The sequence below is a fragment of the Rhinatrema bivittatum genome, chromosome 1 (genome assembly GCF_901001135.1).
Source record: "Rhinatrema bivittatum chromosome 1, aRhiBiv1.1, whole genome shotgun sequence".
In the NCBI taxonomy this organism is placed as follows: Eukaryota; Metazoa; Chordata; class Amphibia; order Gymnophiona; family Rhinatrematidae; genus Rhinatrema; species Rhinatrema bivittatum.
In genome coordinates, this window is record NC_042615.1 from 212681446 (window position 1) to 212698186 (window position 16741).

General features: G+C 44.5%; 1 protein-coding gene across 1 annotated transcript in view; it reads left to right on the top strand.

Moving 5' to 3' along the window:
* Positions 1–16065, top strand: part of TADA2B (transcriptional adaptor 2B) — a 28805-nt gene extending 12740 nt beyond the window's left edge. Inside the window, 1 exon segment of the mRNA XM_029591613.1 lies at positions 12401–16065. Within this exon segment, the coding sequence (XP_029447473.1) occupies positions 12401–13393 (993 nt within the window). The 3' untranslated portion in view covers positions 13394–16065.
* Positions 16066–16741: the final 676 nt, after the last annotated feature.

Here is a 16741-nt window from a genome sequence, read left to right on the forward strand (position 1 = left end):
CATTGGAAGAGTCGATATGAACATCTAATGCATGCCAAAAGTTATACACAATGCTTTTTTGTTCCATATTCCAAGTATGCGTGAGTGGTACATTAATTACCAAAGAGCTTATTTTTGAATTCAAGAACTGTATCAGAGATCCTATTCTCTGGGTAGTACTGACCGATTTTCACTAATCAACTTGGATATAAAAACTTTAGCAAATTGGTTGAATAAAATTATTGGACTGTTGATACATCCAGACCAAGCGGGATTCATAACTGGGAGAATGGCTGCAGATAACGTTAGAAAGATAGCAGATATAATTTGGTGGGCACAAAAAGAGGCTATCCCTTTCTTGTTTCTAACTGTTGATGCAGAAAAAGCTTTTGATATGGTGTACTGGCCTTTTCTATTTCAGGTACTTGAGAAAATGGAATTTGAAGGTTTTTTTTGTCATGGCTGCAAAAACTTTATTTCAATCACAAGCCTGTATTAAAGTAAATGGGGGATACTCTTAATAACTTTCAAGTGGAGAGGGGGACTTGGCAGGGGTGCCCTTTTATCCCCTCTTTTGTTTGTAATTTTCTTGGAACCATTTGCAATCAGGATAAGAAACAATCCCATTATAGTGAGTTTTGGAATAGGGATGGCCACTTATAAATGATCCCTGTTTGACGATGATGTATTAGTAGATGCATATAGGGAAAAATTAATGTAGTACGAGTGCTTGGGGCCAGGCCCTCAACTGAATGCCAAGTATCCCATGGTTGCCAAAGTAATGCTGTGAGAGATTTGACCCCTGCCCAGCATTATTCCATAGATGCCTATTTAAGGTTTTTGTTTTTATACCAATCTATAACAGCACATAATTGGGCAGCAAGATACTACTAGCATATATCAGGAACACTAAGTCCTCCATGAATCTTCATTTGATACATCACCCGTTTAACCACCCTTGGGGGCTGTTTTTCTCCAAATAAAATAAAAAAAACTCTCCTGTGCCACAATCTTAACAGTGAATTTGGGATATCAATCTGGAGTGTTTGAAAGGGAGAGCCCAACCTAGGATGTACATTCATCTTGACTATTTGATCAGCCCCCAACTAGGAAAATAAAAGATCGTTCCATTTCTCAAAATATGTTGTATAGTAGAGGTGGGTAATTTAGTTTACACAAATCCTCAACCCATTTACCAATAAATACCCCCAGGTATTTAATTTTTTGTGCTGCCCAATTAAATGGATGCTTTTGTTTTAAAGATTACTCAGGCTCAAATTAACAGGAGTTGTTCAAAATTTATTTATTTATTTATTTATTTAACACTTTTTTTATACCGACCTTCATAGTAATAACCATATCGGATCGGTTTACATAGAACAAGGGTATAACTGAAGCAATAAATAAAATAGTAATTAACAAGAGAGGTGAATAAGGCAAAGTTACATTTAACAAGGAGTAAAAAACTTGGGAAGCTTAAAGCTGGAAGAAAGAAAGGCAGGAGGAATTATAACATAATACAAAAGGAATTTAGGTTAGAGCATAATGTGCTTTAACCTGTGATTGTCCTTCATTCAAAAGGATAGTGGACCTCTATCCTCTATGTCCAGGAGAGATAAAATATGTTTAGTGATTGTCTGGAGGGTCATCGAATGCTTGGTGAAATAGCCACGTCTTGAGTTTTTTTCTGAACGTAATTAGACAAGGTTCTAATCGGAGGCTTGAAGGAATGTTGTTCCATATAGCTGGTCCTGCTATTGAAAAAGCTCGGTCTTTTGTCGAGGAAAGGCGTGAGGCTTTGGTAGGGGGGAAATTCAATGTGCCTTTGTGGATATCTCTAATTGGTCTGTTGGAAGAGTGTAATTTGAAGGGGATTTCAAGGTCGAGTTGGAGTTGATGATGGATAGATTTGTGTATTAGGGTGATTGATTTGTAGAGGAATCACCCTAATACACAGATTTGTCCCAGATAATTTTAAATCCCGAAACCCTACTGAAATCACCCATCTCTCCTACCACAGCCTCCAATGATACCTCTGGGTTAGTCAAAATAAATACTACATATTCTACTGAATTATTGCATAATACTTCTTTCCCACCTTGTGTATCATTGGGTACTTTTAAAATTTGGAAAGCATGTTGCATTACACTCTTAGAGCATATTTGGGACTCGAAGGGGTTGGTGCCCTTTGATGTTTTATGCTCACAGTATGGGCTCCCCAAAGAGGAGTTACTGTCTTACATACAAATTTCCCATTTCTTAAAAAGTAGCAATATTAATATTCACCTGAACATGGGAAAATCTTTCTTGGAAGGGCTGTGTATGCAGGCTTGTAAAATAAATGGAATAATCTTGAAAATCTGTGCAGCATTGAACATAGCTCTTAAACCAGCTCCAGCTCATATGAGAGCACGGGAAAGAGACTTAGGCCACATTATATCTGAAGATGAATGGAGCTTATCTTTTTTGCGAATCACCAAGTCTTCTATTTCTTCATTATTGATTGAAAACAGCTATAAACTTCTATTTCGATAGTACCTTAGGCCAGACAAGTTACATTATATGTATTCCAGCATTAAGGTAAATGCTGGAGAGGTTGTTTACAAGTGGAAATGTTTTTCCATGTCTGGCTTGAGTGTGGCATTATTAAATCCTTTTGGAGGGAAATGAACTCTGGTCACTGAAATAGTACAGGAGTTGGTAATTCTAACTCCAAAAACTGTGCTCTTGAATATTGCAGACGAAAATCTTAGTAAATCAACACAGTTGCTGGTATAGCAGATAGTGCTGGCAGCCCACTGTGAACAGTGGAGCAGGCTGTTTCCTACAACCCTACCGATGCCTTCACTGACACCAGTGGAGGGCTCAGTTCCCCTCGATCCAGGGAACATCCTGATTCCGCTGACTCCTCCTCAGGCCGTTCTATCCTCGGTGGCCTTTGAGGAGGAGTTAGAGAGAGGCGCGTGTGGTTGGCTGGGCCCTGCAGGGCCTCTGGTTCTCTGGGTACCACCTTCGCCGCAAGAGCCTGCTCCACCAGTGCTTGTACCTTTGCTAGAGCAGTTCGACATGCTGCTCGGTATCTTGCCGACACAGCCGGATCCGGTGCCCCAAGCCCCTTCGCGGCCAATGGGTGTACTGCTGCCACCGCCACCAGCCCCCCATACCGGTGAGCGACTCCTCTGAGGAGGAAGGGCCATCGGGTTCGATGGTGGCCCGGAGACACACTGTGCCACCTCACCTGCCAGTTCTCTGTATCAATTCCACCGATGCCTTCAGAGCCCCCGATCCCACCAACACTGTTGGATCCTTCGCTGCTCTTGCGGCCTCGAGGCCCATCGATACCTTCGCCCCCCTCCCCCCCCCCCCTGCATTCCTGGAGGGTCTCAGTGAGGAGGAAGCTCCCTATGAGCCCTGGGAGGGGAAAGTGTCTGTATCCTCCTATGAGGAATCAGAAGATTTGCCTTCCAAACGCTGTCCACTGGAGGAAACTGCGATCTCCACCTGAGGATCTTTCCTACACGGGATTCTTCAAGGCCTTGGTAGAATCTGTGCCTTTCCAACTGTTGACAGAGCAGGAGTCCAGGCATAATATGTTTGAGATCCTGCAATTTGTGGATGCCCCGAAAGAGGTGATGGTGGGTACCAGTCCATGACATTTTCAAGGAGCTGGTGGACCCGCCTGTGGAAGCATCTCATCTCTGTGCTGCCGGTTAATAGGAGGACTAATGCGGTATACCTAGTCCAGTAGTCCATTGGGTTCGACCGCCGTCAACTACCCCACCAGTCGTGGTGGTAGTCAACCCTGAAAAAGTCTGAAAGGATACCCATGTCTCCGCTACTTCAGGGCACGAGCATAAAGCTCTTGTTGTGTTGGTGCACAGAGTATTTCATGGCACCATGCTCGCTGCCCACATAGCTTGCTACAAGCTTTACATGGGACAGTATTCCCGGAACCTGTGGAAGTAGAGCCTGGAATTCAGTGAGAATCTGATTCAACAATTCCAGGACTTCCAATCTATTGTCCAGCATGGCCTGGAGTGCGATAAGCACGAGGTTCGCTCGGCTTACGTCCTCTTCAAGACAATCATGAGAACTGCCACAGCAGGCATTGGAGCCCGACGGATGGCATGGCTATGGGCCTCTGACTTGCGCCTTATGTCCAAGGCCATCTGAACATAAGATATGCCATACTGGGTCAGACCAAGGGTCAATCAAGCCCAGTATCCTGTTTCCAACAGTGGCCAATCCAAGTCACGAGAACCTAGCAAGTACCCAAACATTAGAGCACAAGTTACTATTGCTTATTAATTACAGTCATAGCAGTTTATGGATTTATCCTCTAGGAACTTAGCCAAACCTTTTTTTAAACCCAGTTACACTAACTGCTGTAACTACATCCTCTGGCTGACTTGCCTTGTACAGGGGGAAATCTGTTTGGAGACAGAATTAAGGAGGCTGTGGTACCGCTAAAGAACTATCAGGAAACCCTTCAGCAGTTGTTGGCTAGTACTTTCCGACACCCAGCCTACCAGAAAGCCCCCATGACAATATCCTAAATAGCCTTTCTATCGACCTTGTAAATATTACCCACCCGCACAGAGTTCCAGGGCTCAAAGGCCTGTCCCCCAAGACAAGACAGACACCCTAGGCCACCTCGGGCACTTGCAGTTCCACTGCAGAACCCCACCACGGGGTTTTGACTGGTGGCTAGGGAGCATGAACCAGCCTTCTCAGGGGTTGACTTCAGCTATTCGCAGATCGGTGGATCTCAATCACATCAGACCTCTGGTCCTATCCATCGTCTGACAGGGTTACAGCCTGCATTTCCAGCAACTTCCACACTGCTCCCATCTGTGTCCCCAGTGGAGAGCAGCAGGGGACTAACGGATACTTTGAGTGGCGCTCTCCGCCCTCATTTCTGCTCAGGCGATCGAACCAGTTTCACCCAGCCAACAGGTTGAAGGATTCTACTCCAGGTATTTTCTAATCCATAAGAAGATGGGGGGCCTCCGGCCCATTCTAGACCTGAGAGCCTTAAACCGTTTCTTGGTAAAGGAAAAGTTCAGAATGGTCTTGCTGGGCACTCTGATTTCACCCTCTCAAGGCAGGAGACTGGCTTTGCTCCCTCGATCTCAGACACGTACGACCATATTCCCATCTTTCAGGCGGATCGACAATATCTGAGATTCCTAGTTGAAGGGAATCACTATCAGTATCGAGTTCTGTCCCTTTGGCCAGGCATCTATGCCCTGGATCTTCAACAAATATTTGGCAGTTGTCTGTGCCCATCTTCGAAGGCAGGGAATTCGTTTTCCCCTACCTTGATGATTGGCTCATCAAGGGCAACTCCCGACAAGGGGCTCAGGAGTGCCATACGCCTTACGATTGATACCTTGAAGACTCTGGGTTTCTTGATAAACTATCTAAAATCTTACCTCCAGCCGTCTTTGCAACTGGACTTCATTGGGGTGCACCTGAACACTGTCCAAGCGAAGACTTTCCTGCCTCAGGACAGAGCGGAGACCCTCGCGGCTCTTGTCCGACACATTTCCAGTTGTCCCCACAACTCCACTCACCAGTTCCTCTGACTCCTGGGCCATATGGCCGCGACAGTGCATGTTACCCCATTTGCTCGACTACACATGCGCGGGGCACTCAATGGTGTCAGGCTATGCAGGACCTGAGTGCTCATATTCTAGTCACCAAAGGTTGCAGCAATCTCTCCAGCGGTGGACATTCTCCTCATACCTGGGCAGGGTTGCCCCCTTTGGAGTGCTGAGCCCCAGGCCACACTTACCACTGACCCTTCTCAGACGGGGTGGTTCTGGGCTTCCACATCCAAGGGTTCTGGTCAGTACAGGAGTCTTGGTTCCAGATCAACCTCTTGGAGTTGCGAGCGATCCACTACACCCTGCGGGTGTTCTGAGAGCAGCTTGTGAACAAGTTGGTTCTTGTTCAGGCAACAATCTCTTGACCCGGCGCCACGACCCTCGACCAGATGGCTCGCGCAATCGGCGCACATCCACCGGGGTAAGAGTCTCTTGGCCTCGCTAGGCACGACCTGCCGCTACCGACGCTGTTCCCCATCGGCCCTGCGGACCGCCCATCCTTCCCACGATGTCAACAGGGGCGGAGAGGAGAAAAAGCCCTTAAAGCCACCCACAGGCCACCATCCGACCTCTCGACCCGACGCCACGACCCTCAACCGGACGGCTCACTCAATCAGCACACGCCCACCGGGGTAAGAGTCTCTTGACCTCGCTAGGCCCGACTTGCCGCTACCGACACCATTCCCCATCGGCCCTGCGGACTGCCCATCCTTCTCATGACATCATCGGGGGGGGCGGGCAGCGAGGAGGAAAAGCCCTTAAAGCCACCCACCGGCGCCGCGTGCTGAAGGAGCGCGACCAAAGGGGCATGCCCCTTAGTGCGCCCCTTTTTGCTGCCCCTGTCTGTGCCGCTCTCTCTTGCCTTAATCAACCACCACCCTTTGCAGCCGTCCACCCCCCCACAAAGCTCCCAACCCATCTGAACTTACTTGCCTCCACTGTCCTCCACCCCCCTGATCTCCTATAACAACCCCCTAGGCTCCATGAGGTGGAATCTTTCCCACCGGTCCTCGGACCATCGTCCTACCCCACCTAACCAGTTACCCAGCTCATAATCGCTCTAGCAGTCGGATCCCCGCCTCATACCCCTCCCCCCCCCCCTTTCTTTCTTTTTCCAACATCAGACCATCCCATCAAGTGATCCACCGTCCCCACTTGTTCTTCTCCCAACAACCATATACTTACATCCTTCCATAGGCACAATGCAAATCCCTAAAAACTAAACCCTACCCCCCTAATCTCTAAAATCCATCCCAAACATTATAGCAAAACCAATCGCAGACACTAATCGAAATTGGTCTATCTGGCATCACACTACAATGGTTCTGTTCTTATCTAGAAAACAGATACTACAAAGTCAAAATTGGCAATAGTGAATTTGAGCCCATCAAACTAACTCAAGGCATCCCACAAGGCTCCTCCCTATCATCCACACTCTTCAATATATATATATTTATATATATACTCCCCTTATGCAAACTGCTAACTGACCTAGGACTCACATTCTTCATATATGCAGATGACGTCCAAATCTTCATCCCCATCTCCGATTCAATTTCCAAACCTCTCTAGCTCTGGGATGACTATCTTAACTCCATCAATCAACTACTCACTCAAATGAATCTAGGGCTACATACCACCAAAACTGAACTCCTAATAATAAGCCACAAACCAAATGATGAAATCCTCTCTGGCCTCTCCCCCCAACCAATCAAAACCCCCAACTACTAATGAGGTAAGAAACCTAGGCGTCACTCTAGACAACGAATTGAACCTAAAAAAAATTCATAAACACAACCATGAAAGATTGCTATTATAAACTTCATGTTCTAAAAAAACTAAGACACCCCCCCCCCCCACACCTTCATCACAATGACTTCAGAATGATCCTCCAGGCACTGATCCTATCCAAAATAGACTACTGCAATTCCATATTCCTAGGACTCCCTGCAACTTCACTAAAGCCTCTCCAAATGTTACAAAACTCCACCACTAGAATCCTCACCAACAGTAGAAAAAACAAAACACATCGCCCTTATACTAAAAAACCTTCACTGGTTTCCTATACACCTGAGAATACGCTTCAAGAGTCTTACTCTAATTCACAAGACCCTATATAATCAAAATATACACTGGTTCAACACCTCCTTCTACTTTCACTCCCCCCCCCCCCCCCCCCCAAAGAACCACCAGATCTGCCAATAATGGCACATTACCTATAACCCCACCCAAACGTACGCACCTATCCTCAACTCGGGAACATGCTCTATCACTAGCCGGCCTGCCATCTGGAACAGAATGCCCCCTGACCTAAGGCTAGAACCAAAAACACAAAACTTCAAAAAAAAAAAAAAAGTTGAAAACTTGGCTATTTAAACAAGCCTACCAATAACTCTCTCACACACTTATACCCAGACCCCCAAGCGCTTATCCCCCTCAAGCCATTATTTAAATTGGTTGTTCTCTTTCTAACTTGTTTACCTCTCCAGTTATGAAAATTATAATCAAATGTTCTTATTATCTGCATTTTGCTACCTTCCTTACCACCCCCTTTCCTACACTATACCCCTCCTGCCCCAAAATTCTTTGGAGTTATTCAATTGGTTAAGATGTAATTTCCTTTCACACCTCTGTTTTACTGTAAACCGACATGATGTGCAAACGAACGTTGGTATAAAAAAGCGTTAAATCAGGTGGCCATGTGGTACCTGAACAAACAGGTGGGCGGGGTCTTCCCACTCTGCCAGTTTGGTCGTGGGCCATTGAAAAGGGCATCACCCTCCGGATGGTGTACTTCCCGGGGTGGACAACATGTTGACCAATGCCTTGAGCCTGACATTCTAGCCCCACAAATTGTTCCTTAGTCATGAGGTAGTGAACCATATCTTCCACTCCTGGGGGACCCCAGACATAAACCTCTTTGCCCCCTTGGAAAACAGAAAAGTGTGCCACTTCTGCTCCCTTGGCAAGAGGGGCAGGGGATCGATAGCAGATGCAAAGAGTTGCTGTATGCTTACCCTCCTCTTCCTCTCGTATCCAAGATGTTTCAGAAGTTGCAGCATGATCAGGGCTCCATGATTTTGATTGCCTGCTGCTGGCCCCATCAGGTCTGGTTCCCAACTCTTTGGGACCTGGCCTTGCGCCCACTGATCCGATTGGGGATGGCTCTGGACCTAATCACCCAGGACCAGGGCAGGCTCTGCCACCCCAACCTGCAAGCCCTGGCTCTCAAGGCTTGGATGTTGACCAGGTGATGGTAGGAGCTCTTAGCCTGTTGGAAGGGGTATCTTGTGTCATTTTAGAGTCCAGAAAACCTTCCACCGGAAAATTCTATAATTTGAAGTGGAAGTGGTTCTCAGCTTGGTGCGAGGATTGCGGTCTGGATCCCTTCTCTTGCTCCCCTCCTGCGGTCTTGGACTACCTGTTGTCCGAGTCTGGTCTGCAGACCACGTCAGTGAGGGTTCACCTCAGTGCCATCAGGGCATACCATCAGGGTTCGGATGGTTTTGCAATTTCTTCCCAATCTGCTAGTGGGCTGATTCATTAGGGGCTTACTACATCTAAAGCCCCCCATTCGCCCCTGGCAGTTTCCTGGGATCTCAATGTAGTCCTCTTGTGATCTAAAGTACCTCTCCTGGAAGGCAATCTTCTTGGTCACAGTTACATCAGCTTGCAGGGTAGGTGAATTGCAAGTTCTGGTGTCGTACCTGCCTTATACAAAGTTTTGTCACGACAAGGTGGTCCTATGGGCACACCCGAAGTTCCTTCCCAAGGTAGTTTCGGAGTTCCATCTCAACCAATCATTGTGTTGCCTTCTTTTTTTCTGAGGCCTCATACTCACCAAGGTGAACGTGCTCTACACCCATTGGATTGCAAGAAGGCGCTTGCTTTTTACTTGGAACGGACAGCGCCCCACTGCGTCTCCACTCAGCTTTTCGTCTCTTTCAACAAAAACAGCTTAGGAGTCGCTGTCTCCAAGCAGACTCTGTCCCACTGGCTAGCGGATTGCATTGCTTTCTGTTACACACAGGCAGGTTTGCAGCTTGATGGCCACGTCAAAGCTCACTCTGTCTGGGCCATGTCGGTCTCTGTGGCTCACTTGCGTGCAGTTCCCATTCACAAGATTTGCAGAGCGGTGACCTGGAGTTCCCTCCACACATTCGCCTCACATTATTGCCTGGACAAGGAAGGCAGCAGGACAGTCGTTTCAGACAGTCCGTCCACCGTAATCTTCCAGCCTTAAAAATCCAACTCTTCCTCCGTGGGTCCTATCCTTGGGGGCAGGCCTGCTCCTGTTTTGGTAGCTACATGTGTTGTGCATGTTGGCACCCGTTTTTTGGTGCACATGTTTGGAGCGGCCTGAAACTACTTAATCACCCATGTGTGAGGACTGCCATCCTGCTTGTCCTTGGAGAAAGCAGAGTTGCTTACCTGTAACAGGTGTTCTTCAAGGACAGCAGGATGTTAGTCCTCATGAAACCTGCCTGCCACCCCACAGAGTTAGTTTTTCTCTCGGTTTGTTTTATTTTTTCGCAAATTCTATGTTATATGACTGAAGAGGGACCCCATGTGGATGTGTGGTTAGTGGCATGCTGGACATGCTCAGTGTGCCTGTTAAAGTTTCTAGAAATTTGACAAAAGCTTTCCATGCCAGGCTCCATCTGATGATGTCACCCATGTGTGAGCACTATCATCCTTGCAGTCCTTGGAGAACACCTGTTACAGGTAAGCAACTCTGCTTTCTGTGAACTAAGCATTTTTTTCCATCGAGAGAGAGTGGGGGAACCTTTGGTACATAGGTCCTTGGATTAGATAATTTGTGGTCTAGTTACTAATGCCATGTTGGGCTATGCTCTCACCAGGAGCATTCTTTGTCTTAGTGCTTTTTATCTTGCAGATTGCTTTGGGTCTGTTTAGGTGAACCAGTATTAGATAAGAATCTTAAACTAGTTATCTTAAACTACAAATTATTGCTCAGGCCATGGAGTGAGATGGTCCTGTGACTGAATCATGACAGTGCTGCTGTTGATATATTTATTTATTTATTTATTTACACCATTTATAGCCCTCAGATCCACCATTCTCAGCGGGCAATCAAAACATACTTACAAATATACAATAAAATAGAATAAAGAACAGCTTAAAATAATCAGTCTGGTGATTATACCTCTGACAGTTATTATCTTAAGTAGAAAAGGTAAGGCTAAAAAAAAATGGGCTCAGGAGCTTTCTGAAACAAAGTCCTGTTCCAATCTAATCGCTTCAAGGAGTGAGTTCCAAAGTCTGGGGCCTCCTATACCAAATATCCGATCTCTGAATTTGGAAAAATGGGCTATTTTAAGAGATTGTACTAACAATTTTTGTTGATGAATATAATTGCCATGAGGAGAGTACTTTCAAATTAATGCTTGACTATTAGGAGGAGCAAGATTATGAAGTGCCTTAAAAATATGTGGATTTTAAAACAAACTCTCCACTCTACTGGAAACCAGTGGAGATTGGCTAAGACTGAAGTTATGTAATCCTGATGGGAGGCATCATAAATTAAATGTGCTGCAGAATTTTGGATTAGTTGTTGTACTTGCAGTTGAGTTTGTGGTAGGCCTAAAAACAATGCTGTGCAATAATCAAAAGATGCCAATACAAGTGATTGAGTCACTGTACGAAAATCAAGTGCTAACAAGAAAAGGTTTGAGAGAACACAGGATTCGCAATTTAAAAAATGAAGACTGAACCACAGAATTGATGTGAGGGTGCAATGATAGTGATGAGTCTACTATGATACCTAAATTGCGAGCCTGGAGTTTAATAGGAATAGAGTGGTTATCAAAAGTAAAGTTAGCAGGATAGTCATCTGGAGGGGGGTGTGATAACCTTGGTAAGACTGATATTGCATTGTTAAGTCAAGTCTGTTGGATGTAAGCTATTTCTTAATCTGATTCAGGCAAAAGGATAACTTCTATAGAGCTTGATCCATAGTTGAAGAAACTGGGGAAAAAAACTGTATATGTTTGCATATAGTTTAAATGAGATGTCTAAGCTGTAAGAACTGAATAAAGATTGAAGTGATTCTCACTGACCTTCATAAGCTACTTTATCTCCAGGGAACTGACTGACACTCATAGTTGAATGATATTTGGTGGGGGTGGGGGGGGGGGGGGGCACTATATGATGTCTTTCTTTAGGTCCTGTGAAGGGTAGGAGTGCTTATGCAAGCATAAAAATGTTTCACTTCCCTTTTCTTTGAATCTGAAGCATAGCATGTGCAGCCTATGGCTACCTTTATAGCACATTAGGAAGCAGTCAGTTTAGTTGGTAGCATTTTGTTTTATTTGAAGCTTTATATACTCAGAGTTGAATAGCCATTTCCTGCTTTGCTGATCTTAATTTCTGTCATCCAGATTTATGATAAGGCTTTCCTTCTTGCAAGACAAGTTAATTTTATAGGATTAAATTATGTGTTGGAATCCTAAGTTTTGTTTTCTTTTCTTTTGTTTTTGGGAGTAAGGGTGGGATGGTAAAGTAGAGCTTGTTTTAGCTTTTGAGCATTATTATTAATAAAAATGTATTGCACATTCCACAGTTATGGCAAGTTACATAAAAATGTCCATATATTAAAACAATCAAAAGCAACAAATAATAAACCATGACCAGACCAGTGAATAATTCAAAATATATATATATATATAGTGAAGTGCTACTCAGATGCCTGCTTAAACAAGTAGGCCTATCCCTTGATCTCTTCATAGAAAGAAAGATTACTGAAATTGTACGTGTCATTGCCTAACCTTTTTCCTTTGCTTTTCCCATAGGAGGATATGGCTGCTCATATGGGAGCCTCGCGGACTCCTCAGGAGGTGATGGAGCACTACGTGAGCATGTATATCCATGGTAACCTTGGGAAAGCCTGCATCCCCGGTAACATCCCCAACAGAGTGACAGATCATACATGTCCCAGTGGAGGCCCCCTCTCTCCCAGCCTTACTACCCCATTACCTCCTTTGGACATTACAGTGGCCGAGCAACAGCAGCTGGGCTACATGCCACTGCGTGATGACTACGAACTTGAATACGACCAAGATGCAGAGACGCTCATCAGTGGCCTTTCTGTCAATTACGATGATGATGATGTGGAAATAGAGTTGAAACGGGCTCACGTGGACATGTATGTGAGAAAACTGAAAGAGAGGCAGCGGCGGAAAAACATTGCCAGAGACTATAATTTAGTGCCGGCTTTCCTTGGGAAGGACAGAAAGGACAAGGAGAAGGCTCCCAAGCGTAAAATTTCCAAAGAAGAGAAGGAGCTGAGGTTGAAGCTGAGACCACTGTATCAGTTCATGTCTTGTAAAGAGTTTGAAGACTTTTTCGAGAGCATGCACAAGGAGCGGATGCTTCGCACCAAGATCCGGGAGCTGCAGCGATATCGGCGGAATGGCATCACCAAAATGGAAGAGTCTGCAGAGTATGAGGCTGCCAGGCACAAACGGGAAAAGAGAAAAGAGAACAAAAACATGGCAGGTTCCAAGCGAGGAAAGGAAGATGGGAAAGACGGGGAGTTTGCTGCCATTGAAAACCTGCCTGGGTTTGAACTATTATCGGACAGGGAAAAAGTGCTCTGCAGTTCCCTAAACTTAAGCCCAGCTCGCTATCTTACTGTGAAAACTATCATCATCAAAGATCACCTCCAGAAAAGACAGGGCATCCCTTCTAAAAGCCGCCTTCCTAGTTATTTGGACAAGGTCCTAAAGAAAAGGATATTAAATTTCCTGACAGAAAGTGGTTGGATTTCGAGGGATGTATCTTGAAAGGTATTGCTCAGCTACAGCAGCAATATTGACAAGAGAGCTGATCCGGGGCCAAATGACTCATTTCTTGCTAATGGTATTGTATTTTTGTCTAAAGACGGGACTTGTGAATTGACTCTTCCCCTCAACCCTACAAGGGCAGTAGTCTTGTTTACTCAGCCAGGCTTTGTTCTGAATGAAGCAGAAATAGCATTATGTACGAGACCAAGGATCAAAATTATATATTAATGCTTCTGAACTTTGGCATATTAAGATTAAAGACCTGCCCATAAATTAATTCCATTGGGATACCGAGGGTTATGTTTTATATTGTTGTATTGACTTATAACAAACCAAATGATTTGTTTTTCACTGGACTTTCTTACTATGTAATTATGTTCTTGTGTTCAGGTCACTGGAGAATTAGAAAATGATAGTGCCTGGTCTCTAACTACCCTTGCACTATTTGTTTATAAATCTCCAGTTGAATATATGGGAAAATGTTTTTCCTATTATTGGGTAGTGCATGCCATGCAAATGCAGCCTGCCACATGGCAGCATCCTTACTTCAACAGCAGTTCCAGGCAAGGCCGAAGATCTCCAATTGCAGATAAATTCCTCAAATGCAGATCTGAGAACTATGCAGAGCTCTGCAAGGACATACAGGACACTTGAGGTGACTAGTTTTCCCTGCTCATGAACTTGTTTGAGGGGCAAAAAGAGCTGTATTGGAAGGGCTGCATCCTATTTTATTTAGGAAGGTCACAGATTAGTTGTCTAGATGAGAGAGGAACCTTGAGATGACCAAAAATCCATAATCACAAACTCTAGTCATTATTCTTATGGTACTAATGGTTGGGTAATAATGTCTGGAACTGCAGAATCAATTTGGTCTTGGAAAACTATAGGAAAGTTGGCTGCATTCCAGATCAGATGGAGGATTTTGGTTTAAGTTCCTGCCGTTTTCCCTTGTTAGATTGTTTTCATCTGCAGTTAGTGATTAAAACTCTGCACTGTGTGGTTCAATACAATGGACTTGAGTTCATGTCTTCTATCCAATAGGGCTGACAGGTCAGTTGTGCTATGGAAGCAATGCACATCATCCTGGGGAGGGAAGAAAGAGCTGCTGCTGGTGAAGTGACCCATTGCTGGCAATAGAGTGGTCTTGCAGGAGATTTCAGCCATCTTGGCCAGTGAAGGCAAATATCACTTGAGTATGTTGCCTTGCCTAGGGAGTTTAACGAAAATGGTGCTAACAACAACAAAAAGTTTAGCTAGGAATGACCAAATGGAGATTTTGATGGTGGATAGTGAAATTGTAGCCCACCCCTGAAGAAAAGCAGAGAAAATACAGATTTTGGTGCATAAGAGTCCTCTGAATTTTGTAGTTAAATATGAACTGCGGTGCAGGAGAGCCCTCTTGAGTTTGGTGAAAAGGAAGAAAACACGCTTAAGAGCAGGATTACACATTCACATTTTACTTTGTTACATCCTGAATATAAAATGTATGTGAATGCTGTTTGCTGTGTTTATTATGATGTACTTCTGGTCATCAAATTGATTAAAAAAAAAAATCTCTAGGGATCTACCTCCCCTCCAAATTGGGGATGGACTAAGGAGACAAACTGGATCTCGCCAATTTCACTTCACACGTTTAAAGCTGGGTTCAAGTATTCCTGTGTAGTGGAGCTTTAGTGCTGAAGAGATTTGAAGACAAATCTATGGAGTTTTGTTCTCTATCTTTAGGAGAGAAATGCCTGTTTTTGGACAAAGTGTTCTGTTTTTCTGAGATTAAGATAACTTCTTGCTTTACCCAGAACAGCCTTTAGGAACATAAAACTGGCATGTAAGGAATTTGCCTTTCCTGGCCTGTAAAACCCCTTCTGGGGGAGAGATTCAGGCTTTGCAAGTTCATCTGAGACCATTGGTTGACTTTCTTTCAGAGGGGTTGCAATGTAGGCATGTCAAAAAAAAATCAGCTAGCCCTCAAGACACTTTCAAGCTAGGTCCCGGAGTCATTTTAAGAATGCATCAGAACATGGACACCTGCTTAAAATTAATCTGGAAAAATATATTAGCTGATGCTTCAGTCCTTCAGTGGAATTTGGTTTTATTGAGGCTTTTATGAGAATTGCACTGAAAGATGGAAACTGCAGCTAATAAATATTTGTAGGTTGTCTTTTCTGCTGTTAGTGTATGGGTCTGTTGTTGATGCAAGACCTTTGCTGTTGCACATTTTAAACCTCTTAAGTCCACCATGAGCCAGAGCATTATTTTATCTAAGTCATTTGACTCCTAAAAATGAGTACATTTTTGTTAAAAAAAACAAAACAAAAACCCTCAGAAAGAAGTCAGACATATATAACATTGCAAGTGCTGAACTATGCTACATTACTTAGAAGACAAAGGCTATTGCATAAGTTGACGATATTCAAACCATTCCTAATGCAGCTGGGCAATGCTTGTGCCTGTGAATATGTCCCCTCTGAGAATAAAATATGAATAGCTGGGACCTTATTGTAAATCTGACATCCTTAAGAGAGGCACTAAAAAATGAAAAATTGTGTTTTAGCAAATGTTTTACATCAAAATTACCTCTGGGAAGAATCTAAAAAAGCAGGGTTTTCCAAAAATGGTTCACCCTTCTGAGATTGTTCATACTGATTTGCAGTATTAAATACCTTTTAAAAAGATGACATTTGTTTAGAGGCTTGTTTGTGTCAGTTCAGTTCCTAGAATGCTGGTGATGCAGTAATCTACTTATTCTCACTGATCTATGAAAGAGGGGATAAGCTGTTCTCAGTTTCAAGACAAAGCATGGTAGAAACTACATGGAGACAGTATATGCTGGAATTTTGAGAAAAAGATGAATGAGTACCCATCAACAGGAAATATAATTCAACAGATGTATGCATTTTTTTTGAATGATAATCCTGACAGATGACCAGTTGCCACAGTGTAAAAATCACATGGCGTTTCCTAGCGTGTAGCAGATGGACTCAAAACAAGTGGGTATAGTGTGCTCGTGCTAGCAGTTGGAGACGGATCTGACGTCAGCACGGGGTACATATACCCCCACAGGAAGTGCAGCAATTCAGTAATTTCCGTCTCCAAAGCAGTTTGGAGCTACCTCACGCTCGCTGAGCGTTTTTCCAAATTCTAGACTAAATTCATAGAAGAAGCCTACCTGAAGACGAGCCCCGCACTCCTGCGGTGATACCATTCGGTCCCTCCCCCAGTTGAGTTTCCCGAGGTGATTTCCGTGGTCCCTCGGAGGTAAGAGCCTTGGTCCGGTGGCCGACTCGCGGCAGGGACCTAGCCCCCAAGTGAGAAGGGCTCGGGCGCGGCACAGAGGCAGCCTCGGTCCCG